Source organism: Trichoplusia ni, chromosome 10 (genome assembly GCF_003590095.1).
Source record: "Trichoplusia ni isolate ovarian cell line Hi5 chromosome 10, tn1, whole genome shotgun sequence".
Lineage (NCBI taxonomy): Eukaryota > Metazoa > Arthropoda > Insecta > Lepidoptera > Noctuidae > Trichoplusia > Trichoplusia ni.
Window position 1 is genome coordinate 2070320 of NC_039487.1, and position 26734 is coordinate 2097053.

At 35.6% G+C, this 26734-nt stretch overlaps 2 protein-coding genes across 6 annotated transcripts; one reads left to right on the forward strand and one right to left on the reverse strand.

Annotated features, from left to right (window-relative positions):
• On the reverse strand, positions 1–2503 carry LOC113497959 (BRISC complex subunit FAM175B-like). The gene is made up of 3 exons (XM_026877807.1): positions 2277–2503; positions 1198–2175; positions 1–902 (listed from the first exon to the last, which is right to left on the reverse strand). The coding sequence occupies exons 1-3, from the start codon at positions 2358–2360 to the stop codon at positions 789–791; spliced, it is 1176 nt and encodes a 391-aa protein (XP_026733608.1). The 5' UTR covers positions 2361–2503; the 3' UTR covers positions 1–788.
• A 409-nt stretch (positions 2504–2912) lies between these two features.
• LOC113497953 (cytosolic purine 5'-nucleotidase) lies at positions 2913–26410 on the forward strand. Of its 5 annotated transcripts, none has more exons than XM_026877800.1 (13): positions 2913–3066; positions 9254–9484; positions 16553–16626; positions 16861–16978; positions 17062–17157; positions 17340–17486; positions 17908–18184; positions 18438–18612; positions 22263–22485; positions 22973–23120; positions 24424–24578; positions 25209–25317; positions 25864–26410. In XM_026877800.1, the coding sequence occupies exons 2-13, from the start codon at positions 9291–9293 to the stop codon at positions 25978–25980; spliced, it is 1833 nt and encodes a 610-aa protein (XP_026733601.1). In that variant the 5' UTR covers positions 2913–3066; positions 9254–9290; the 3' UTR covers positions 25981–26410. The 5 variants fall into 5 exon arrangements, with proteins under 5 accessions (XP_026733601.1, XP_026733600.1, XP_026733604.1 ...); XM_026877801.1 differs by lacking the exons at positions 2913–3066; positions 9254–9484 and adding exons at positions 12839–12979; positions 14446–14713; XM_026877802.1 differs by lacking the exons at positions 2913–3066; positions 9254–9484 and adding exons at positions 12839–12979; positions 14495–14713.
• The last annotated feature ends 324 nt before the right edge of the window (positions 26411–26734 follow it).

A 26734-nucleotide genomic window follows, 5' to 3' on the forward strand; every position in this document is an offset into this window, starting at 1 on the left:
TTTTTTAATGTATCCACATTCAGTATATACAGTAAGGAAGGAATTTAATAAACAAACAATTTTATAATAATATAATGATTGGTTTATTGGCTTACATCAAACTAGTAGGTTTCTTTTAAGAAATATATGGATTTAAGTTATATTTCAAGTATTTATATAACAATATGGACTTTACAACATCTAACAAGACTGATAAGAAATAAAATTGCTTAACTTTTCTATTTACAATAAGTTAAACTATTATTAAGTATTCAGGCAATTGGCAAAACAGGAAAGACAATATGTTTGAAGTACAACTAATGAGCTTTTTAATGCTGATATAAAAGTTAGTTAAGATTTTTGAAATTCATACACAATTCACATTCAAGTATTAAACATAGGTAATATAATAAAACTTAAAACTAAGTAGTATTAATGCCTTGCCTTAACTGGACAGATCAAGAGTCTCTCATCATATGATGGTTGTTTCTTTTACATAATATTAAGTTGTTAGAGGTTAGCAGCAAAACTTTTAATGTATTAGAAGTTCAGCTCTGTAAAACTGTCCAGCTGAGAAAATGCTCATAAATTATATTCTTTAAAAACAATAGAATAATTGTAACATACTGTATTAAGTGAAGTTGTATACAAACAAGCAATGTGTGTTGAAAATTATTGTATTAGAAAAGATAATAGTATTATTTATATAATGAGTATTATTAGAAACAAACAAAACAATATTACAGTTGACAGTTTTACTTATCTGGTAACATAATTAATATCTAAACACTTAGCTGTAAAGGCACTTGTCAGTATTCAGGTGAACTGTCATCACACTTGTCCTCATTCACTATCAAAGTCTTTTTTGTGTGATTTTCATCTACATCAAAGGTAATCAAATCTTCAGTGAAGATGTCCCCTCTCTGTAAAAATACATTTGTTTTTTAATGAAAAAATTTATACTATTGTCTTTTGATATTCAAAACTTGTGTCATGGTGTACATAAACAGAAAAATGATTGTCTAAAAATTGGACATTTTTTTTTTCATCAGCTTCTTTATATGTATCATCATAGGAACCCAGATGTAAATGGAAGGGTTTCTTAGACAACCTTAACAAAGATTGGGCCCAATCTGTCAGCTATGAAAGAAAATGAACAGAAGATAAGATAGAATTGATGGACTGATGGGTTTAGAATAAAAACTATGGAATACTTACACTAGTAGATGCCACCTCATTCTTATTTTTTAATGCAGCAGCATAATTCAAAACTTGTTTGGTTGGGCCAGTTGCCACAAGGGGAGGACTTTGACTATTTTTTGTGATGTCATTTTTCACCAACATACCAGGGCTGTCATTATCTAAATGTTTATTATTCAAGGGAGCATTTGTAGCATTCAAAATGTCCACTTTTAGAGGAGTCCTCATTGCTTCTAAACAAGCCTGGGCCATCTCAGCCTCTCTGTTCAATAACTTCTCTTCAACATACTTGTTGTATGATAGCTGTAAATCAGCTGAGTGTTTGTCAGACAAGATGGTAGACATTTGCTTGATTTCAGCTTCTAATTCTCTGATTGTACACTCATTTTTGGCCGCAATCCTAGCCTCCTTCAGCAGTCTCACATCTACAGCTTCTTGTATACGCAGAATTGCATCACTGGTATTGTTACTTTGCACATTGCTCTCTCTAACAATCTTATTAAAAATGCTATGTGGAGAAATTCTATGTGATCTTTTGTAGCCAGTAAACTTCTCACCTAAGTTTGCCGTTATGTCTTCAATGTATTCATACATGTCAAAACTATTGATCTTTCCAAACCTGTACATAAAAGTCTGTGTAGATCCAGATGATGAGATCTTGCTCGATAAATTACATGTTACAAAGTGTTTCTTCCCATGAAACCTTTCAAAATATTTTTGTAATCCTTTAGATATTAGTTTGTCTCTAAAGGTTGGTTTGATGCTGGTATTCTTTCGGTATTTGTACCAACCTACAATATCATTGGCAGTGCTAGAGAGCAAGTCAGAAAGTACATCTTCCTTTATTCTTCCTGTAGGTAAATAGAAAAGAGATACCGAAGGTAACGGTAGCACTGTTCTGACTTCAATTTGGGTGTCTAAACGGGTGTTATCATTATGTGAATCGGATATGTGATTAGTAACTTCTGTAGTCACATCGCCGAGAAGGAATCCCTCCTGAAAGTAAGCACATACGTCATTATCGTGGAATAAGATACGTTTAAAATTGTTTAAAGATATAATTATTTATTATGGAGTCAATAAGTACAAATATTAACCTGACTGTTCGCAGAGTTTACACACTCGTAAAACAAAAACGATAACGCAGTGCTACTTAACAACACCTTCTCTGTATAAGCCATAACTACATGGGCAGGTCGTTCTGAAGCAACTTTTTAAAGTAATATGCGATGGAGAATTGAATGAATATCAAAAATATATACAAATATCTGGCCAGTTGCACAGTAACCGAATTGACGTGACAATGACTTCTGTGATAGATAGTGCTGTCACGTTTCAGAGACAGATAACAAAACCTTCTGTATTATTAACACTAGTTACGTTTAGTTAAGTCGGGAATTTATTTAATAATAATGGACTAACATTTAAAGTTATTTCAGGCGTTTCTTGACATAGATCTAACTCAATGCACCATGTATTTACAGTATTTTACAGGGACCTCTCGCTTCTTGATTTTAAACTTAATAGTTTTCTTTGGCAATCAGTTGAAACTTCCCATATACGTGTGGTCATTTAAATTGTGTCTTTGAAATAAGAATAAAAACCCATATTTTGAAATTGAAGTTAATTCAAGACTTCCAAATAAGACGATTATTTCATCCGGCCCTAATAATAGATCCCCGATCGGGTAGATTTTGAAGTTTCTATGATCTGTCTGTGAAACCGCAAGTTGTTCTGAAAACAGTCAGTGGATATTGTAGTTGTCATTCAAGTGCAAGTTTAAATTCGCTCGATACACTTGTATGGACGCAAAATCAAGTATCACAATTTTATAACTCTACTACGGAATATTTCTATAAGAATCTAAGAATTTGAATAAGTTCAGCGGTAAGTTTATTTTGAAATAAAGATTACGATGACTCATGAAATTATAATACTTACAAGCTAAAATTAGTGTTTGGCACAAATAAGGGGTAAAATATAATTTTATTAAAAGATTCCGAATGAGAACAGTTTTTAATAAGTACCATATTGCGTTGGGCAGTAAAAGGCACCTTGCTCTATTCGTTTTTGTCAGGTGGTTATCTAATAACTCATTTATTTTTATTCACGCGTTTTACATCCATTACTTCGGTATTTATTTATTTGCTTTATTTTGCTGTGATGGTACCGTAAGTCAGCTCTTTATTTTTTAAATGGTCAGCCTAAATTTTTCGGTACACAATGCTCAAAACCATTTTAATTGATTTTTATTTTTTTTCATCCATGGAGTAAGTAACATAAAAATAAGTTATCAGTAATATTTTATCTGAATTTTAGCCAGTTGTAGCAATCATAAATATATTGAAGAATGCAAAATCAATAGCCATATTTTACTCTTTACCTTAATGCTGAAAACTTACTTTATACATTTTCTAATAAGTGGTGATACCATGAAATATGTCAACTTTGTGAAGTATCTATTTGAAGCCAATCTTATTTACACACATTGGGAATGGAAAAATACCAAATGTATCTAACAGACGATGTATCAACATCTTCATACAGATAAAGCTTCAGTATTTACTTGGTAGTAGATTATGATTCCATGTTTACTGTAATATGCTTGTATATAATTTGAAATTATCTCAGCTGGTGGGCTGATATTATCAACATTATTGAAGCTTATCAAAAGATGTGCTCCATATATAGACGCAGATATAAATCATACCAATTAATCTATATTAGGAATATGGTAGGCTAAAGGTGAATAGTTAATATACATGCCGATATGTATATCCATTAAATAGTTCTATTAATACAACTTTATTTTTTATTTTTTATTTTTTTATTTAATAATTTATGTACACACACAAGAGATCTTAAAAGTAACATAACATTATAAACATAAATGATGTACAAGGGTACTGCTTATTTCTTAAGAAATCTCTGCCAGCAGACCCGCGAAAGGAGAAGTCGTCAATATTGGCAGTCATGGTGTGTGGCTCAATTAAACTAATAAAAATTAAACTAATAAATCAATTGACACTAATACATACTACATATAACTAACAATATATTATAATATATAAATATATATATGCATACATACATAGGTATAAATACTATAATATATATATATGTATATCCAAAATAAGTCAGTCATGAGAGAGATAATGCTCTTTGACGCGTTTTTTAAAGATATGAAGAGATTTGGAATCACGGATGTTAGGCGGAAGCGAGTTCCAAAGTCTTACTGCGTGAATGGTAAAGGAGTAGGAATAGAAGTCAGTGGAGTGGGATGGGCAATGCAACAAGGATTTTATATGCGATCTGCAAGGGACATCAGGAGGTCGGGTAAAGGAAAAGCGTTCACGCAAGTAAGAGGGATACGAAGGATTGTGCAGGACATTGTACAGTAAGCATAAAATGCGAGTGTTCCGGTGAAGGCGGATTGGGAGCCACTTAAGCTGCTTACGGAGGTGAGACACATGGTCATATTTGCGCAGGCCGAATACAAAACGTACGCATAGATTTTGCAAGCGCTCAAGTTTATTAAGGAGCTCCTCGTTAGCATCCAGATAGCAAACATCAGCATAATCGATGATGGGTTGGATTAAAGATAGGGCTAGTGAGATTTTAGTTTGAAGAGGTAGAAAGTGTTGAAGGGATTTGAGGGAATGAAAGGAAAAATGGGCTTTACGGCTAACTTCGGCAACTTGAGGACGCCACGAGAGATTTGTGTCCAATATAATCCCCAGATCCTTTACGGTTTCCGAGAACTTGATCGGGATTCCATCAAAGTACAGGCGCGATAACGATGATAAATTTAATCGGCTCCCCAAAGACCTGCTACTTATGATGATTGCCTGTGACTTTGATGGATTCACCTTAAGACCATAAGACTCAGCCCAAGAACAAACGGAAGCCAGGTCTTTATTCATGGCAGCAATGGCAGAGTCTGCCTCAGCAGCTGGAAAGTGGCGATACAGCTGCAAGTCGTCTGCATAAAGATGGAAGTGGGAAGCAATTACTCTAGTTACAGAGTTGATGAAAATAGAGAAGAGAAGAGGAGAAAGGACGCCACCCTGGGGAACACCCGCCGTGAGCTCGCACCAATCAGAGTGAGACTCTTCAAGGCGAACACACTGCGAGCGACCCCGAAGGTAAGAATCTAACCATGCTAGGGATGTAGAAGAGAAATTTAGAGATTTTAGGATGCCAAGTAGCACATCAAAATCTACCGAGTTGAAGGCACTGCTGAAGTCAAGCAGGACAAGGACCGTCATCATCTTTTTCTCCATTGCCCAGCGGATGTCGTCAGTCACCTTCAACAAGGCAGTGACGGTACTATGGCCAGAACGGAAACCAGATTGGAAAGAAGAAATAAGAGAATTTGACGTTAAAAAACCGGTTATCTGCCTGTGAACGATATGCTCGAGAACTTTGGAGAGGTAAGGGAGAATGGAAATGGGTCTGAAATGAGATGATACAGAGGGGTTAGGGATCTTGGGTAAAGGTAAGATATGTGCCTGCTTCCAGGCGGATGGGAAATTACAAGTATATAAGGAATGATTGAAAATGTGAGTTAGGATCGGGAGTAGGTGGGGAAGGATGAGACGGATCATTCTCGAGCACACATTATCACAGCCAATTGCATTGGAGGTAATTGCAAGAAGCGATTTTTCAACGTCAACCTCAGAAACAGGACTAAATGAAAAGGAGGGACAGTTTGGTGCCGGCAAGTTCTGAAGCTCAGTGAGAGTGACAGTTTTGGCATTTGGATCTAAATGGATAGGCGGCTGAGAAAGAGAGAGATTTAATTCATTTAGATCCATGTCTGTACAGGTGTGTATGGGAGATTTGCCGATACCAACGGATTTGAGAAATTTCCAAGCCTCGGAGGAACTACGGTTGATAAGTGATTCGTGGAAGTAGCGCCTTTTAGCATCTCTACACAGACGGCTGCAGCGATTGCGCAGAGCCCTATAGTATTCGAGGTTCACATCAGACGGCCTGCCCTTGAGTTTATTCTTCGCTCTGTCTCTGCGGACCATAAGAACTTTAATTTCAGCTGTTATCCACGGAGCTGGCTTATGCTTTATTTTAATACGGCGGATAGGTGCATGCTTGTCCATTAAACCAAGGACCATCGAATTAAAGCAGGACACTTTTTGTTCCGTACCGGGGCTATCAGAGACAGGTGACCAGTCAAGTGCGGCAGCGTCGGCCTGCAGAGCTTCAATGTCTATCGCATTGTAATTACGCAAATACAAATACTGTGGCTTAGGCTTAGGAGTGCGAACACGATACGATAGAAATATTAGATCGTGGTAAGAGAAAGTTGCCGTAAGTTGACCGTGCCGTGCGACATTGTCAAGGGAAGACACAATCGCAAGGTCTAATAGAGAAGGAGAACAGTTGGGAGCAAAGTGAGTAGCAGAGAGAGGTAAGACATGCAGATCATAAGAAGAAAGGAGAGAAGTAAGTCTGGTGGAACGTGAATCATTTTTAAGAAGACATGTGTTAAAGTCGCCCATGATGATGATATGTTTGTAAATAGGGCAAAGTTCACTCAAAGTGGAATCAAGAGAGCGGAAATAGTCGATGCGTAAGTTGGGGGAATAGAGGACAGCAAGGAGAATTTTGGAAGAATTTAAAGAAATTTCAAGAAATAGGTATTCGGATGACTCGGAGTACAATGAGGGTGAGGCCAGAACAATTTTATGAGGTAAATGGGCTCGCAAGTAAATGGCAACACCCCCACCACCTTTCCCAGTTCTATCATTACGAATGAGAACGAAGCCGGGAAGAGAAAATTGAGTAGAGAGAAGTGAAGGTTTGAGGAAGGTTTCCGAAATCAAAATGGCATCGACGTTTGTGTTGCTAAAGGATGCTAGAAGGTCGGAATGGTGACTCGGAACACTCTGGGCATTAATATGCACGACGTTAAAATTGTTACGATGTTCAAAGAAAAGAGAAGAAATTTGTTCGTGTAAAGAGGGAGTAGAATTTAAGTCGTCCGCGCTAACATAACCGCAAGATTCGGAAGAGCAGGAAAAAAAACTATCATTAAGCTCGTCGAGAGCATCCATTAAATAATTAAAAATAAATAAATTAATATATGTATAATAATATTTTACACTAAATTAATAACTAATAAGCACGTAGCAATAGCAACGACCACCCCTTCTCGCCGGTGAATTAATAAGAAATAAGTACATTCCAACACAAAGAACGACAAACAGAAACAAAAAAAAATAAAAAAATAAAATGAAACAAATTAAAAGACATGAAGCCAAATCAGGTAAAACACTCACGCGCAAGTATTAATGAACGCAGCAAGAAGATGTCAGTTAGACACAATTTGACAGATGTCACTAGGAAATAACCACAGATTCTGCAAAGTATGTATTACACAATTATAGGTGCACTGACCTTTAAATTAAATATTAAAAGTAATAAAGTGGCAACAATAAATATAGAACTGTGCACAACAAAATACAGTTATACCTTCAAGAAGTTATAGAACTATTTTAAAAGTAACGGAATTATAGTTAACGCAAATTTAAATTGAAGTACCGACGAAAGCAAAAGAGATTGAAGTTAGAAGTGAATTAGTGAAAGTGCATGATGTCTTCAGTTCCGACGCCTCGCCTTTCGCTGAGCCTTGGAGGTCTCTGGGGCGTCTTTAAGAGGACCAGGGTCGGAGCCGGAGGTCTCAATGGCGCCAGTAGGAAAACGGGTTGTCAACTCGTTGAGCTCACTTACCGTCTCAATCTTCCGCCGAATATTGTCAGGGCAAAGGATCACTATCCTGCCCTCAGTGGTCCAGCACTTCGTGACGCTGAAATGTTTCCTGGCGGCAAGGAAGGCTTGATGTCGAGTCTGAGTCAGAAACTCAGAAATGGTGATGCCCGAGCCCTTTAACTGCTTCTTGCCGTCCCAAACAAGCTCCCGATGCTCTACCTTGAAAAACCTCACTAGGATGGGTCGAGTCTTCTGCCTGGAAGGGCCTAAGCGGTGACAAACATGCAAGGTATTGTCCCTTAGTTCTTCCAATTTTAAATTTCTGGTAATAATGTCCGTCACAACTGTATGCAGATTTTCTTCTGGTTTCTCAGGCACCCCATGAAGCAGCAGCACCTTTCTTCGCATGAGGGTCTCATGCCTGTCAAAACCATGGCCAAGCAACTCAACTTGGGATTTTAACTTAGACAGTGCTTGCCAAACAAAGGTCTTGAAGTCCCTGAAGTCATTGCTGATGGAGGTTATGCTGTCTGATGGTTGACCTGCTCCTGCAGAAGCTTTGACCAGTTTATCTTCATATTCAGCCATACGGGAATGGAACAGCTGCTCCAGATCTGCCAAACTGCTTGAAAATTTGTTGTCCATTGTGTTGAAAATAAATTATTTTAACTAGCAAGAGGGTGGTGTACTTGCTAAGTGTCTTTCATTTAATAATTTTAAATATAATAGCAAAACTTTTTTTTAAATTGAGGAGCTCACAAAAACACGTCTGTTCACTGTGACTACACACAGAGGAAAAAAAAGAAAAGAAACTTTATTTTGGATGAGAAAATATCAAGTAACTATTCCTGCTTTGAGTTAGTTTGGCTTGATCCCATCAGTGGCTGATCAAGCCAGGTTAGCTAGAGGTTGATGCCCCCATATGCAGCTGAGTTTTTGTGAAAAATAATTTGAAGAGTTAATATGCTAGGCTGATATTAGTAGCTGTAATGACATAATTACAGCTTTTTAACATAAGATTTTTGCATTTTTTCCTGTAATCTACTAGGATAAATATTAATTTGTTAATAGACAAGAGAAAAACCTGGATTTCCCACTGTATGGGTGTGATTTAAGATGTGAAAATTTTAATTATATTTGTGAGACATGTATTATGTAAAAAAGCATTTAATAAACTTCTGATTGAAAATCAATGGCTAACACAATATTCTTTAGTTGGTTTTGTTGTTGTTGTCTTGCCATCCATCACATATCTAATGTAATGACCGTCTGATAAAAACGAAAACAATACATAGTTAAATTCAAAACATAATTATACATATTAATTTATGACGTTTTCTTTTAGGTAATTAAAAATAAACGTAACAGAACATTGCCTATGCATGTTCAGGTTACCAAGAATAATCTTAAGCTCATCTAGAAACCGAAGATTTATAAATTTAAGTGCTCCTTTATTTAAACTAGAGACACACACAACTATTTCAAACATGGAATCCTGCATTAACAAGGAATGTGTAATGAGCCAAGAAAAAAAAAAGCTGACGTCGAAAAAGTATTATCGACGTGCAGAACACAGGTAAGTTCATAAAATATAATATTTTTTAGGATACTGACAAGTACCTAAACACAGATGTTAAAAAAAATAGAGTATACGCATACCATCTCAACAAATGACGTAAGTTGAGCTTGAAGAATCCTTAAGACTAAAAGAACAATAGTCAATAAAAAACATCGTGCAATGCAACCTTCACTTGCTTTTGGTGTAAGAGCTCCGTCTTTCTTGCCGTATTTACGCTTTTGAAGATGGACAAGCTTTTTTTGTGCACTGTCCGAAATCCTCATGGGTTTTGTCCGCCCTGGTGGAGGCGTAGAGGTGTGCAGGACTCTTACCGGCTAAAAGCACCGGAATGCTTCTACGATCCCTATAGGCGGGGATCCCTTTCGCAGACAACCGCGAACCCTGAACACGAAAGAGCTGCAGCAACCTTAAATCTTTGGACATTTAGTCATTTCCCTGGTCATATCGGCGTAAATTAATTTTCTAAAAGAGTTACGGCACCATAAAGAAATGCAGAATTGCAGTTGCGCCATTTTTGGCCTAAAAATATTTCTAGAATTCGGGCAATGCATTTTCGCAGCATTTATAATTACCCAATTTCTTATTTGGATATACATAGGTACGTTATCTACATAATAATATTTTTATCATTCACGTTTATACATCGTAGGTACTCTCGAAGTTCACATGTTGATAAAGTGAAATATTAAACCTACGTCTTCAAAGATTACGTTCATGTAAATCCTTAACAGCATTAAAAACTATTCCAGACATCACAACAATAATTATGCAGAAACTAGAAACAAAAACGAAAGAGGAACATACAATTTTGAAAAGGAAGAACCAGTTACAAAAACAATTTGTTCTTTAAATTATCATGTTACAGCACATTTAATTTCAGCTACTTACCTAACCAAAATAACTGTTTAACGCTATCGCTTTGTTTTTTGATGGTACCATTTAGCGCCCTGAATTACATTATGTTTTCAAGTGCCAATTGACGCGAACGCGTAGCTCGTAACTCTAACTTAATATTTACATCACTTGTTGACCGGGTCAAGAGTTATCACCGCTTGAGGTTATCATTATCGTCCTCTTGTTTTTTAAAGTGTTGTTCTTGTGACGGCAGTTGTATTTTAGCAACAGAAACAGCTAGACGTGTTAGTTATCAAAATGCCGGACGCGTTTGAGTGTGCGTACCCATTATCACCACAAGTGAATCCTCAAGATATACGCGCACGCGCTAATTCTTCATCGAAGAGTAAGCGGCCAACGGTTACCTTTCTCGCTGGCGATGAAGCTCTAGAATTTCCTGATAAATCAGAAGCTGGTGTGGACAAGCCTTTTTACAAGGGAGATGTTGAACTTGATAGTATCGCAGTGTCGTTTTCTGAAATGCATTCAACTTGGCTTGATAAAAGAAATCTTGAGCACAGGTCTGTACATAAAATTCTCGTTTTTTTATTTGTCATTGCGTAGAATTTACATAACCTTGAGATTAGACATGTACCTACCAACATGTGCGAGACTACACATTACTGAATAGATACACATCTAATCTTGACATTGAAAAAGGCCATTCTAGAGTTAGTTTTTTTTTTTGGTGAATAATTTACGTATCATTATATCTCTGAAATAGGGTTTTTTCAAAATACGTGTTCAATTTTTATTGTCTTCTACGGTGCCTTTGTTCGCAATTTTTCCATAATTTTCGTCGACTCGGCTAGTCGTGGTTTTGTAAATGTATTTTCTCCTCGCTTACACTCTTCCGTTGTTGTTCCTGGGTGTTCGCTCAAAGCACTTTCCTTTAGTTGACTTCGTTCATTTTCATCAGACTTTATTTGTTCATACTTTCCCAAAACAATTTCTTTGAAAAACGGCTTTTCATCTGATTCGGCCAAAGATTTCCACAAAAAATAGTTATCAAAGTTGGATATTCTCAATTTTACTCACCCCGTGCGAAAATATTTGTAGCGTACCTACTGCGTGTCTGATTAATTATACATAGATCGAAACCACGCAGTCGGTCACTAACAGATTTATGTAAGTAGTAGGTAGGCGTTTGTCAAGTCCGATAAGGGAAATGAATGAAATCGCCTGTTAAATGTTTATGAGAAACTTCTTAGATGTGAGTAGATTTCGCAATAAGTATGAAAATGTATATTTTACGTTAGCCGCTTTAACTTGAGGTTCGTAATATCAAAATCTTGAATTGTTCCGCCTTGAAAACGATATGGATAAACCTGACCAGCTGGTGTCTTCATCAAATTGACTGCCATTCTTTATTGATCCAGAAGGAAAAGTATAATGAAAAGATAATTGCACACTTTCCATTTTAAAGTCGTGTTAGAAAACTGTTTCGTATGTAATGGTACGTATCTATTTTTAGACAATTTCTCTTTAGTATTTGGGTGACAAGATCTATGGTGGATATGGCAATCTTTTTCAAATCTGAACTCGCTAGTTCAGAGAGAAACTACACTTAGTTTCTCTCTTTTTTTGGACGAAAAAGTGCATACATAATCCAAAAGTTCTGAGTGTCTTCGAAGTAGCGTTGCCGTAAAGTAAGCTCCGATTCGAACTCTTTCAAATATGCTTTCATGAAGTGATTCCTTTTACACGTAATTAACTTTGTTAGAATATTGATTTGATATTCGACCTTTTTAGCGAAATGTCAAGCTTTGTTGACCAAAAACGAATAAATAAATAATGAAGTTTTTATTTCATTCAATTTAAAGTACTATAAATTCTTGACATCTAAAATATATTGTTGGTAATGGTTTGAAAAGATTTCCTTGTGCTACTATAAGAGCAATTTGGTGTTCGAAAGCCCTGCATTTATTTTTTAAATATTTGCATTTTTTCCTCTTTTCTCATAAATTTGCCACACATCTATAAGGATTCATGCTATTTTTGCCGTCGATAATGTGATACTGAGTACATGGTACATTTCTACAATTCTTATTCGTAAATTCATAAAAAAACACGACGGAATTATTGTAAGCTGTGTCAGTGAAAGTGAGTGGTGATGCCCACGAGAGTATTCATTCACAGGTGGGTAAATTGCAGAATGTTATAAGGAATGAAAGGAAGCTAACTGAACAGGCTGTCATACAATCTTTCAAAACATGTATGATAGAAAATAATATTTCTCTTTGAACGAATATTGGACATCACATTTGTAGTTACATTTTAGAAAATATAATAGTTTCGTTTAAGTACTTATTATTCACGCTAGTCTAATACTGCCGTGACTCTATGAGTCTGTCGAAGTTAGCGAATCAGCTGTTCGCTACGGTCGCGGGGGAAGTGATTGTACTGTGGGGGCCTTAGGTATAGGCGACCGTCGACCCGATATAACGTCAGTATACGCGACGCTCTCGTCGATCCATATCGCACGCACATAAAGGCTAATTAATTTATAGAATTCTCTTATCTGCGCGAGTTTAATACCAAACGTGTGAAACTATTGTGTACAGTACAGTGTGTTGTCACCTCGTACATTTCCGTCAAGTAAAAAATTTTCACGAATGTTTTTGCTCCGTCTTGTATTGTGATTTATGTAAAATTTTATATTTTTAATAAAATACAATACATATATGAAATGGTTATTCTGACAGTAACAAGGTTGTTATTTTAGCGCGTAGGTGCGAGTCGCACTTTATATTGCGCATAACATTCATTCATAGTCTGAATTTGTTGTGCAAGCGATGATTTCTAGTTTAACTTGTTTGTTGTTTGTCCCAGATGCTTTAGTGTGGTATTCTAGTGGAAAGTATATCTACATGTCAGTTTGATTGGTGTGCTACACGGCAAAATAGATTTTCTTTATTTTTACAACAACACTTCAATTATGCTGTTATTCAAGTTATACTCACCAATAAATGTGAGCCACACCAAAAAGGAAAGCTATATACCAGGGAAGAAAAAACAAATTGAAACAATTTTAAAATTAAACCCAATACTAATAATTTATTTATCAAAGTTGCAAGTTCTGTAATCGTGTTATTCAATAAAATAAGAGACATGGTACTGTGAACGATACGTGGGTAGTTATTGTTGTAGTCTAGGCGGTATTATAGTATCGATTCGTGTTTCCTGGCAGCCTCTCTCCCATGCGCCCAGTTACTGCATTCACTTCAGACTACTGACCCTTCTCATCCCTTTTCACGATATTTGGCTTACGATATAGAATGAATTCGTTTCAAATAGTCGAAATAATTAATATTAGTAGTCTTGAATACAATCTGTGCCTATTTAGTAACACATAGTAGCCCGCATCTATAGATTAAAGGGTTATAGTAGTTACCTCTTTTTCTAAAACTATCATGTACTGCTTACTCGTGTACTTAAATATTCAAACATACATGAAAATGATCGTAAATTTGTTTTAAAATTGATGACATTGGAGTATCAAAAAATATTAATTTGTCCAGAACTCTAAATTAATGTTGCTTTGTGCATCAATTTCTTTGAAAGCCGTGACTGGAGAGTAATGCATATCATTGGCCTCGCCGACTATTATAAAAAATATAAAGATCTATTAATAAAATGTAAAATGTGATTGTCTGTTTGAATGAATAAATAGTTGGATTTCGTGTTTAGTACCGCTCCGGTATTGCTTCTTCTTTAAATATAATTTAGAGATATCTGTAGAACAATGGACTAAAATACCGTATTTTAAAGGAGAATTATGTGAAGAATATAGCACACATACATAATTGGAAAATCATTAGCCTCCTTTAGCACTTCGCTCGGTCGTAGTAAACTAGAACTATACGTACCTAATGCATAAATAATGAACTAACAATACCTTGTACGAATAAGCCCTGAAAATGTGCAGTTGTTATGTAGTAGCCCGCACCATGTGAACCTAACGCCCGTCAACCTGAATGTGAAGCTAGACCGGTCTTTTTAACCTTGTCACTGTCAAGGATATCCACTCAAATGCTTCCTGCGTTTCACTAAAACGATTGCAGTGAATCATGAGCGACGTGTGAATCGCTGAAATAAATGTTTTGTTTTTAGTAAAATCAAATTACGTCTCAGTATTCAAACGGTATCAGTGCACCTTTTTGTTTAGTGGTGTATGTAATTGTGTTGTGAATAGTGTTTTATCAGTGATAGTTATAATATGAGGATAGAACTAGCCATGGAAAACGGATCTACAAGTGGCTCTGTTGATCTTCTCACTGCCAACGGTTGTTCCTACGGAAAAGGGGACAGATATACGGCAGCACCAAATGAGTGAGTGTTTGTTGCTGGTATAAAATTTATATCATGACGAAACGGTTTAAACAACATTCTTATAATCGGCTAATGTGTTGTTGCTTGTTTAAAAAGATGTTTTGCCAGTCGGTATGCCTTTGTTTTATGCATATAATGTGACGTTGCCCTGCTGCACGTTTTCTACATTGTATTGTTACACATTTGGATGTAGCTATGTTTTTGTTTTCATGAATATAATCGCTTTGTTTCTCTTTGTTGTTTTTAACTGCCTTGACTCTTTAATTGCATTGAACTGTATGATATATTATAGTTAATTGAGTTACTATTGGACTTGCCTTAATTCCGATGAGAGAAAGTCAATTTTCACTCAATTTCTTGGTTTTGCCAAAAAAAAACGGGCACAAGTTATTGATGTTTCTGGAATGATTCGTTAAAATCACGATGTTGGCATGTCGCTGGAATTTCACTCATGATGTGCGTGCGTTAGCGGTCTGATACAAATATGAAACATGTACCTATACATTAAGATTATTGAAATTGACATCAAACTGGAGCCAACGGCATCGCTTCGTTTTGGATTATCGTCTGACTTGCATGAAATTTTTCACCTTGCCCGACACTTGGTAGGAAAACATCACAAAATACATTCCTGTTATGACAAGCAAGTACGATGTGGCTATAAGAACACCAATTTATAGTTACCTAGTCAAATAAAGTAAATATAAATAGATATTTTTGCAGGAAAATGTTTTGACTAATAGCTGCGAGTTTGTTATTCAGTTTTAATTTAATTTGATAATTCATGGTCAATGCTGAGAAATGTTTTCTACATTGTTTTTTTTTTGGCTATCCTCTATGATGTGCTTACAATAAGTATTTACTAAGTAAGAACACGTAAATTTTATAAAAATAAGCGGCAAGCAGTTTTGCTAAAATTAAACTTTCGGGGAATACCGTTATTCTTTGCTGCAATCTACAATTTTGTTTTAAGTCATTTGAATATCATTAGGAAATCGATATGTCCAGATTCCTTATGGGCAGCGTACGAAGGGCATACGAAATTCTTATCAGCAGCCGTCTTTGTGATGACGTCATTCTTATCTAACGACTCAAGTCGAGAAACAACGGAACGGATGTGAGGGTTGCGTGTTAGCACTAGTTAGCTACCCATTCGCTTACCTATTTAAGTACCTACTTGAATCAAATTACTTAGAAAAGAGTTCGACTGATCACGTTATTCTCGGTCGCGAACATTTTTACTAGCTGACTAATGGAAATATACTTACTGTAACAGAATTTATTTAGTAAATAGATTCGGAAACTTGTTTATTTTTGCCAAGGTCTTGGAACTGAAGTCGTCAAACCATTTTATCACTCATCAGTCAAATGTTATACATAGATAGGCCATTTATATTTTGACAGGCGGCTTGTATGTAAGTAATTAGGTATTCTATTTTCAGACTCACAGACCCTTCTTAGTGTTCTCATCTTTTTTGTTTTTAATTAATTAAAATTGAAGAGCTACTTATCTACTTGGGCTTTGAAATTAAAAGTCCAGCTTTGGTACTCTACCAGTGACCAAGATAAAATTAATTTTACTCATATAATTAGTACTCGTATATTAAAAAAAAAGTATTTGTACTTCAGCGATTTTGACCTTTGGTTGCCTCATCAACATCTTTGAATATGATATCAATTCTCCATTATCTCCGAAAGAAATTGGTATTCACGTGTAAAAGACGGTGACAGTTTTATCCGTCCAACATTGTACCTACTTATTTATATCGATTATACCTATGCTCTTCATACGCTTGTTTACATTCAGAGAGATAACATTGACCCCTTGTATTGTTACAGAATCTTTGTAAACAGATCGCTACATTTGGAAAATGTCCAGTTCTATGGGTTTGATATGGACTACACACTGGCTGGTGCGTTACACTTAATTTACTTAGGGACGATTTTTCAATCATCCGTTAAATCTGAATCTTCTATCTGAGGAATAAATAATGGCCGTTTGACATATTTTCTGTACAAAAGCTGTCAAAACGCAAATTATATTCGGATAACTCTGATAAACATTGTCTGGCGATTGAAAAATCGACCGTTAATCAAATGTATTTCAAAAATAGAATTATGGTTTTATCGTTTCTTTTTTTTTACAGAGTACAAATCGCCACAGTATGAAAATTTAGGATTTAATTTAACCAAAGAGAGATTAGTGTCCAAGGGATATCCACAAGAAATATTAGAATTTGAATATGATCCCTCATTCCCAGTTCGGTAAGAAACAAAAAACAAACAGTACCTACTCAAGTTTGAATACTTCTCAATCGCTAGATATTTTACGATGTTTTTTTTTTCAGAGGTCTGTGGTTCGACACCTTGTATGGAAACCTATTGAAAGTAGACGCCTATGGTAATATTTTAGTATGCGTACATGGATTCGAATTCTTAAAACAGTAAGTCCACTTTTTTATCTTGTCTACCAATTACAATATGATCTCAAAAATAATCATCACGAAATAACACGTTCGCTTTGATGTTTGATGACAAAAACTGTGAAATTTGAAATCCGATATCTATGTTGTAATTGTATCCTCATAAAAAATAAAAACTACATTTTGCTGTACGTTTATTTCAGTTCACAAGTATACGAATTATATCCAAACAAGTTCTTAACATTGGATGAGTCTAGAGTGTATGTGTTGAACACACTATTCAACTTGCCAGAAACATACCTCATAGCTTGTTTGATAGATTTCTTCACAAATTCTCCTCAATACACAAGGTGAGTGTCACAAAGGAAAACAAATTGTAATATATGTTTGTATTTAATTAGTCGTTAAAATTGTATATTTGTCCTATACCGTTAATGTACTCGTAAATTAGTCAGGTACAAAAATAGCAAGATTAGCCGGATAAACTAGTTTTTAGCAGTGTTGACGCATGGCCCAGCAGATGCCATATATAACTCGGTAATAGCTCTCCTTTTGAAAGTGAGTGGTCAATAGTCGTTCACACATAACACGAAGCTATGCATTGCGCAATTCGTACTTCACTCGTCGACCTACAAACGCACTACTTGGTATGGCAGGCCCAGTTAATTTTAGAAGGAAAAAATCTTCATACGCAGTACATTCTCGGTCATTATTTAAAAACAGATTTTCTGGATCAACAATATTTAATTTTATGCTATATTTTTATCGCAGAGAAAAAACTGGCGTAAGAGCCGGAGATCTTGCAATGTCATTCAAATCAATCTTCCAAGACGTCAGAAATGCGGTCGACTACGTTCACATACACGGGGACTTAAAGAGCAAGACTATAGAAAATATGGATTTGTATTTGAAGAAAGACGACAGGCTGCCCATGTTCCTCTCGAGGATACGGGACAGCGGCGCCAAGATCTTCATATTGACCAACAGCGACTACAATTTCACTGACCAAATCATGAACTACCTATTCGATTTTCCATATGGCGCTAAGGTAATAAGACTCATTACTGTTGTTACACTAAGTTCTATTGGTCTATAGATATATCTCATTTTAAAATCGGCCACTAGAATTTTATTCTTTGCTAAGCATCCCTATTGGCTTTACCCCTCGGGCTAATTGGGTTTAATTTAAACGAAGACTATTTTTACAAGTACTAAAACCTTGATCAAGTTAGTGACATTAGGTTGGACTTAAAAAGAAGAAGAACAGCTATTCAAGTACTAAACGTTGGTCTTGTTTGTAGCCTGGTGAGCCCCACAGGAACTGGAGGACTTACTTCGACTGGATCGTGGTAGACGCGAAGAAGCCGTTGTTCTTCGGCGAGGGAACAACACTCAGGCAGGTCGACACTCAGACCGGCGCGCTCAAGATGGGCCACCACGTCGGCCCGCTGCACGAAGGACTTGTGTATTCTGGAGGTACTATTATGATCATTGCAAAAAAAATAATACTGTTAATGAATTTCCCATTGGAACAGGCTTCTTCCCATAGAGATGGACTGAGCATTGATCACCACGCCAGCTCAACTTTACATACGTTTATCAGTAAATATGAATAATGTTTATGAAGGTTTAAAGCGTAGTAGTAAGAGCAGTGTAGTAACACTTCAGAATATACCAATAGGCTTAGGTTCATGTGCTTTGTTGGTTTACTGCATTAACCTGTACTGGAAAAAAATAGGTGATGGAAAGGTCTAGCCTTACTTAAAACGAAAAAGCAATAGTGTATTCAGAGATCTTATTGAACCTTTCGTACCAATTTTGGTTATCTGTTGAGCTTATGCTGAAAATTTTCCAACCCGTATAATTACACCAAGAAAAAACCGTGTCATTTTTTTAATTATTTAGCAAAAAAGTTATCTATTTTGCGCTTATGTATCCTTTTCGGTTCCTTCCTTTCTTCATCGAATAAATTAATTCAAGACATTTATATCTTGAATTAATTGAAAATTATTTTCAAACAAAGAGGTCATGGCCTAACAAGTACCGTGATGTCACCCGAAGTAAAAGTATGTACATGTACATGCTACGTATATTATTGCGGCATCATAATAAATGCAAATTAGTACCAAGGAGAATTTGACACCGTCTGCGCGTCTGTACATTCGTAAGAACTCTAAATTCGTATTTTAATCACTGTGTTCCTTGATGACTGGTTGAGTATAAACTCATGTTTGTAGTCCACTAATGTCATAAGGAATACGACGTCGACTTATCATAACATTTCTCAAAAGAATGATTAATCATAATCAACACACTTCCTTAGCAATTAGATGTACTTATGACACTGATAATGATTCATTGATAATACTTGCTAAGGCTTGTACGGACCATGCTTTATCTATTCTAATTCGATGGTCATCGTTCTAGCTAAAAATGTATCCGTTACTTACATTTCGGCGGATATTTTATTTACGTTGAAAACTATTTGAAGTCTTAAAAGCGGTTTGTAGAGTTTTGCAGCTCAGTCACAAGGTTGCCGTTTATGATATAAGGCTCATGTCACAGTGTGTGGTGAAGCGTGAAAGCAACGATGCGACACCGATGGAATTTCACAAGCATCACTCTCACATACATGCATCATCTATTGATAGCCATTTGTTATGCTCCAGCTGTTTTCATCCGCCGCGACTTTTCGCTCAGCAACAGTGCGACACCGTCCTAATGTTATCGATAAAGATCGGAATAACTTGTGTTATGAAATTATGCGTGCTACAAAAAAGATTATATAAAAGTTTTTTTCACCCGAGCTCTGCATGCGCACTGTGGCGACGTCATTGAAATCTAAATCACGGTGTACTAACGCGATTACATGACGTAAGATGTTCCACATTATCAGCTGGTCACGCAAGCTCTATGCAAGAAACATACTGCCAGCCTTGTACATTATAAGACCTTATTTTCTCCGTCTGAACATTGAACTCGTCCTTAAAGTTGTACTAATAATGAAATAATATTTAAGATACGATCGTGTTACGCGAGCGGTTATCAATTTACAAATAATTACATTAATTGCAAATTACACGAGACATACTTACAAGTGTTATCAAGTCAGATTATATTAAAACTGTTACTTGAGTCTTGTATTTATGTCAAACGTTTTGTGTTCGAAGTTTCGTTACATATAATTTTTGGCAGTTGGAGAGAGACTCAGCTCTACACGTCAGACTAGTGCGCTGTCACGCTTTATAACTGTAATAAATACCACCACCTCTTTTACTAATAAAACATATTAGTAAAAGAGGTGGAGTTTCTTTAGTCTCCTCCAAATTAAATTTGTTTTTTTTTTGTTTAATCGGAGACGCTTTGTGAACTGATAAACAGCCAAAGATTTATTGTAATTAAAAAGACGTCAGTCATTTTACTCGTGGAAGGTTTTAGTCACCTTTGATCTTTAAAAACTTCAAAATGTCGATTACGTTAAATTAAGCAATGCTTATGTTAAAAAAAAACAGTTTCGCGCCTGTCCACTAATCTACTTTGAACTTTAAATAATAATTATAAAACTGAAAATTTAAACTCATGTTGTAGTAAATGCCAAGGTAAAACTAAATATTGAAAGTAAAAATATTATTTTACTTTCAATATTAGTTGATTTTATCCTTTGGCAATATGATGCTATAAAGTTATTTATGACCAATACATAGGTGTAATATTTGACAGAGGTGAATATAAAAAAGAGCAAACCATTCCACACTACGGAAAGTTAAACAAATTGGCAAAAAACTTTCATCAGAGAAACTACTTACAGAGCGGGCGAATTGATACTAACATTATTAAGAGTGAAATTTTAGTGAATTTTTTATTTAGTTTTAAAAGAACTACTATCTTATTTGTCCGCCACATTTTAGTGTCATAGGCTATTTCTTAAATCTAAAAATACTGCGCAACGTAGTGTGAATTAGAGTCTGCTTGCGGTTTACACAGGACTGAAAATGATGAACATCAAAATGAGTAATAAAAATAGTGTATTAACTGAGAGTGATATAATATATAAAATTTCCGTGTCACGATGTTAGTTACCGTACTCCTCCGAGACGAGTTAACCGCTTTTTACAAATTTTATATGCGTATTCAGTAGGTCTGAGAATCGATTAACATCTATTTTTCACAGCCCTAAGTGATAAGGGTTGCTCACACTAAAAAAATATATTTTATTTTTTGGGCGAAATCGATTGTTTTTTTTTTTAAATGTGACATTAAAAATACACACAACTAGAAAAGAAAATATGCAAACCAACGTTTGCTGGGTCAGCTAGTTATTATATATTTTTAAAAGATAGAACTTTATTTTCTAGATTGAACTTGAAGTAGGTATACAGGTGTCCTACGTAATTAACCGTAGTATTTTCCTTGTTTTGTTATTACTGTCACGTACCAACTTCTAATGACGTTCAATGTTGTTAATACTTAAACGAAGAATTAAATATACCATGATGAAACAAATCATAATTATAGATACGCAGCACAATATGTTATCTTTTTTTGTTAAAACGATTTCACGGAAAATATTTTTGTTGTTAGGCAAATTTATTTGTTATCTGTTCACGTATGTTACACGGTATTTTCATAATATACTTTATAAATTTATGTAAGTATTGTACACATATTTGATAGTTTATTTAAAACTGCTTCATCTACTTAAAAGATTCAAATCAAGCACAATTATCTGCGTACTTGGAACTAATTAGGGAAAATTGTAAAATGTCCTGTAAAGATTGCGTCACGACCTTAACACAGATTTCTTTAAAGAACTTGATCTGTTTAAATGGTAATACAATAAACTGCATTTGAACTGACATAATTTGATTATAATTATCCTCTCAAAATCTTATTGAATTTGCATGTTAAAATTTTCCATTGACAACCAGGGAAGAAAAACATCATATTAGAATCCGAATTTCAGATGGAATCCAAAATCGATAACCTGTGAAAACATATGATGCATGAGCCCATTTTCCAGCCTTTTATGTAGGAATAGAAAGAGAATATAGGACATCTAATAAGTCAAAACACTGCTCTCCAAAATCAGTTCACATAACATCATTAAAAAAAATCACCTGTTACAGGTTCCTGCGACGTATTCACTGAATTGATCAGTGCTAAGGGTAAAGATGTTCTATACATCGGTGACCACATATTCGGTGATATTCTCAAGTCCAAGAAGATCGGAGGCTGGCGCACCTTCCTCATCGTACCTGAATTAGTTCAAGAGCTACACGTGTGGACCGACAAATGTCAGTTGTTTGCTCAGCTACAGAACCTTGATGTGCAACTAGGCGATATGTACAAGTAAGTTTCCATTATAATTGCTCTTTGTTTGGGTCATACTATTAATATTTAATTGTACAGTGCTGTTAGTTGGAACGGTTATTAATTTTAATAGATGTGTTAAGTCTAGACTTTAGTCTGGATGTTAAATATGACCAAGGTGGCTTGGATAGCCGCAAAAACGAAGGGAAAATACAACTTTTCCAGCTGTTGCCCGCGTGGCTGCTGCAAATCGAACATTATCCCACGGGAACATAAAAACACGAAAAGACTATTTCATGCGTTAATCCTGGTTATAAACTATCAAAACAAGTTTCGTCTGAATCCGTTTAGTAGTTTTTGCGTGAAAGAGGAACAAAGATCCACACATACAAACTTTCGCGTTTATAACATTAGTAGGACATCCTTTCTTGGATTTTAAGCTTACTTTATTCGATATCAAAATCTATCAATCTTAATCATCAACATGTCTTAGTCCTACATTTTTAACTCATACCTCGCTTTACAGAGACTTAGATTCAAGTACAAAGGAGAAGCCCGATATCTCTAAGCTGCGCATGTCCATCCGTGACGTCACACACAAGATGGACCTCGCCTACGGTATGCTGGGGTCGCTGTTCCGCTCCGGATCTAGGCAGACTTTCTTCTCGTCACAGGTATGTTACATTGATAGTTACTACATTTATAAATGTTTGGAGACTTCGAATTCGAGGTTATAGGCAGTTTCATGCGGTTTTATAATAAGTTGTTACTTTCGCTTATATTTTACAGAATTATTAATTGCCAAATTTAGTTTTCACTCTACATTTTTTTCTTCTATAGAGAAGAGGTGGGTTTCGCCACGATAATATATAGACATACAGTTGTCAATTTAATGACTAGACGACAAAGACTTAAGATCTATGACTATCATAAAATTAAATCACGTCTGCTAAATCATTCACATAGTCTTATCTCCTGTCACAGTTACGTAGTTAGGTATGTACATAAATAAATATCTGATCTATCTATCTCTCTCTACACTCGGACAAAATACGCGTAGGTTTTCAAAATCTGGTTTAGTTTGTGTGTGAAACAAGTTGTCCTCTAAGATTTATTTGGCAATAGACTGGTTAATGCATGCATAATGCAGTTAAATACATTTCAATTTGATTAAGTCAAATTCCTATCACAAGTTGAGTGCCTTCTCTGATAGCCAGACGAGGGTTTTGATTGACGTCAATTGCGGCATAAGTACCTATTAAGTAGTGCAACAATCAAAGCTATTCTAAATAGATGAATACCATATTTTGTGATGATTTGTGGAACAAAATTCGAGTCGACGTAAACTAACGTCTATTACGCTAGCGTCGCAGTTACCTAAGAATGTAAATCGTCTCTTTGTTAATAACTAGATTAGTCACACCATTTCAGTCAGTCGGTTACGCTTTACGGCCGAGTTATGAGTACACCGTTATCTCTTTATTGATAAAGAGCACACGCCTGGTACAGGAAGTGGACACCTATTATGTTTGTACTTTCCAACTCTGCTAGTTATATGAATGAAGCACGAGAGTCAACCTTAATCCTTTGACATAAAGATGCTTTATATGTGTTGTTATTGGGTCCAATTATTTTGTTCGTATAGACATGATACTGTGTGATGTTGAGTAAGATTTTTTGTACCAACTTTTCTACAACGCATCGTCCGAATGGATGTTGGTATATGCTTTGACTCCGGATTTTGGCAATTTCTATTTCTATCCAAGTTTCATTGCATTGACAGCTACTGACGCAATTATTTTAAAAATGCTCTAGACCAGTAGTGTGTGTTTATTAAAGGAATTTTTAATTTACCTTGTCATGTATGTAGACGAGCTTGCTAACTATATGAAAGTTTCATAATGTATAGGTTAAGCTTTTGAGTACCTATATAAAGTAAAAGTGTTATGACTAAATAATAAATATATAAATTTCCAGGTTGTAAGGTACGCCGACTTGTACGCGGCTTCGTTCCTGAACTTGATGTACTACCCGTTCTGCTACATGTTCCGCGCCCCGGCGATGCTTATGCCCCACGAGTCTACGGTGGCACACGAACAGAGGTTCACCGTAGACGCGCCCACTATCGACAGGTTAGTATCCTTGGTATTATAGTATATACGTAAAAGAGGCCTAAATTAATTACGTTAATACCTATATTGAACTTTAATTTAACCTGAATTAGAGTTTAAAATTAAATGACGTTTTGACACACAATTCCCCAGATGGTATTCTACTAGTCTAGACTCTGGGTTATTGTGTTACCTATTTTGACATGTTTTTCCTTATTTATCACAGTAAAGCCCGATTTTTCTATACAAAAGCTGTCAAAACGTCAAACATATACGTCGAATAAAATTTATCTGGCGATTGAAAAATTGGCCCTAAGTCCGCCTGTTTTTCTAAGTACAACTGTTTATTTATTTATAATAAGCAACACAATTTAACTACGTTGTATACATAAATAATTTAATTGTTTTATTGTATACATAATAAAACAATTGAGTAATGATATACATTTTAACTAGTCAAGATAGTTTTCACCACATGGGTTTGTATTCGATTATCTAAATCTTAAATTATTTATGTGTTTAATGGCTTGTTTAAATATTATTGGTGTGTTTAAATACTCAGAGGAAAAGAAACTTTTGTATCTAATGTCCTGTGTACAGTATAAAATATTTAAAGTCGTTGTAGTCAAAAGATTTAAAATTTGTTTTCAGATCTAGACAAACGAGCGCGCCGCGTCAGCCCAGTTTCAGCCTGCAGCTCGGCCTCAACGAGGACAGCTCGGATGACGCGCCCAGCCATACTGACAATCCCGACACTAAGGTACAGAAATCAAAATCATTTTTTTTTTAAGTAGGCTGTTTTCCAGGTACTTCGTTATAGTGATGACTTTAGTTGCGTGGTGCCAAAGTGCCATTCTTATGGAAAAGAACCGGCAAGATACTCCATAAACTGACTGAATCCACATCCTTTATTAATATCCCATTGTACTTTTTTGGCAAACAACTATATGAAGCGCGAGTTGTGATTAATAAATTGCTTACTAAATTTAGTTGCAGGTGACATTGTTTCGTATCCTCTTTAGTAATTTAATGAACGTATTACGTAGAACTTATAAGAATAAATGAGTTGGTAAGATTTGATTGCTTCGTCAAAGACAGGTAGTTTAATTTTAAAAGTAACAGGATTGTAGAAGCGTCCTGTCTGTCGGTCAATATTCTATTTATAGATGGATCTGGATACTAGACATATTTTTTAGACTTTTGTAGTCCTTTCTGTAGCACCGAAATCCATCGGGAGAATATCGAAGATGAATTTACAAAATGCAATAATTGATCACAAATAATCTAATGAAATGAATGTTTGTAGCATCAAGTCCCGCACGTCCGTCCCGAGACCCCGCGCCAGCTCACGCACACGCACGACGAGGACTGCTCGGACGACGAGGACGTCGGCAAGACGGCGACAAACGCGAACGTCAAATAAACACTCTCAATGTTCTACGTCTTCTCATGATTGTTTACATCAGTCACCGCCAGCGTGACCTCAACACAGTACATCCAGTACAGTACCAAACTCCAACAGGACGTGGAAATTTATCTATACGGGATCATCACGAACAGAGCCCCTAATTATGACTCACGTCACAAACGTCCTCGTGTACTCGTACGAGATGAGACTCAACGTAAACATTGAAGTATTAACATCGGCGCGTCCAATATTTCACACTTATCCACTTATTGCGAGATTCAATTCGTTATCTGTAAGTATCATATGCAGTTCCGAGTCATGCGGTTGAAAGAGGCTTTGTTAATATAGGCAGATATGCGTTTTATACATGTTTATGTTGAATAATTGTTTATTATTTTAGATGTTTTTATATTACTTTATAATAAATGTGATTAATATACAATGATATTAAATGGTTTTTATTTACAGATTGTTTTAAAATTGATTATTATGGTTATATTTCTTCGATCGAATGGTTGGCAGTATGTTTGTTAAAACAGCCATTCTCGGCCTTAGGTATACGATACTGCTATTATTTCCAGGTCTGAATGTGTTGTTAGATATGAAATGCATCGTGCAATTACAAATGATTCAGTATGTCCGCATAGTCTTTAGCATTACAATGAATATACATAGCTCGTTTTTTGCTACATACTTATAATGTACGAGCAAATCGTTTTTGTAATAGCGGTTATTCCATTTTTACATAATAAAGTGTTATAATATTGTG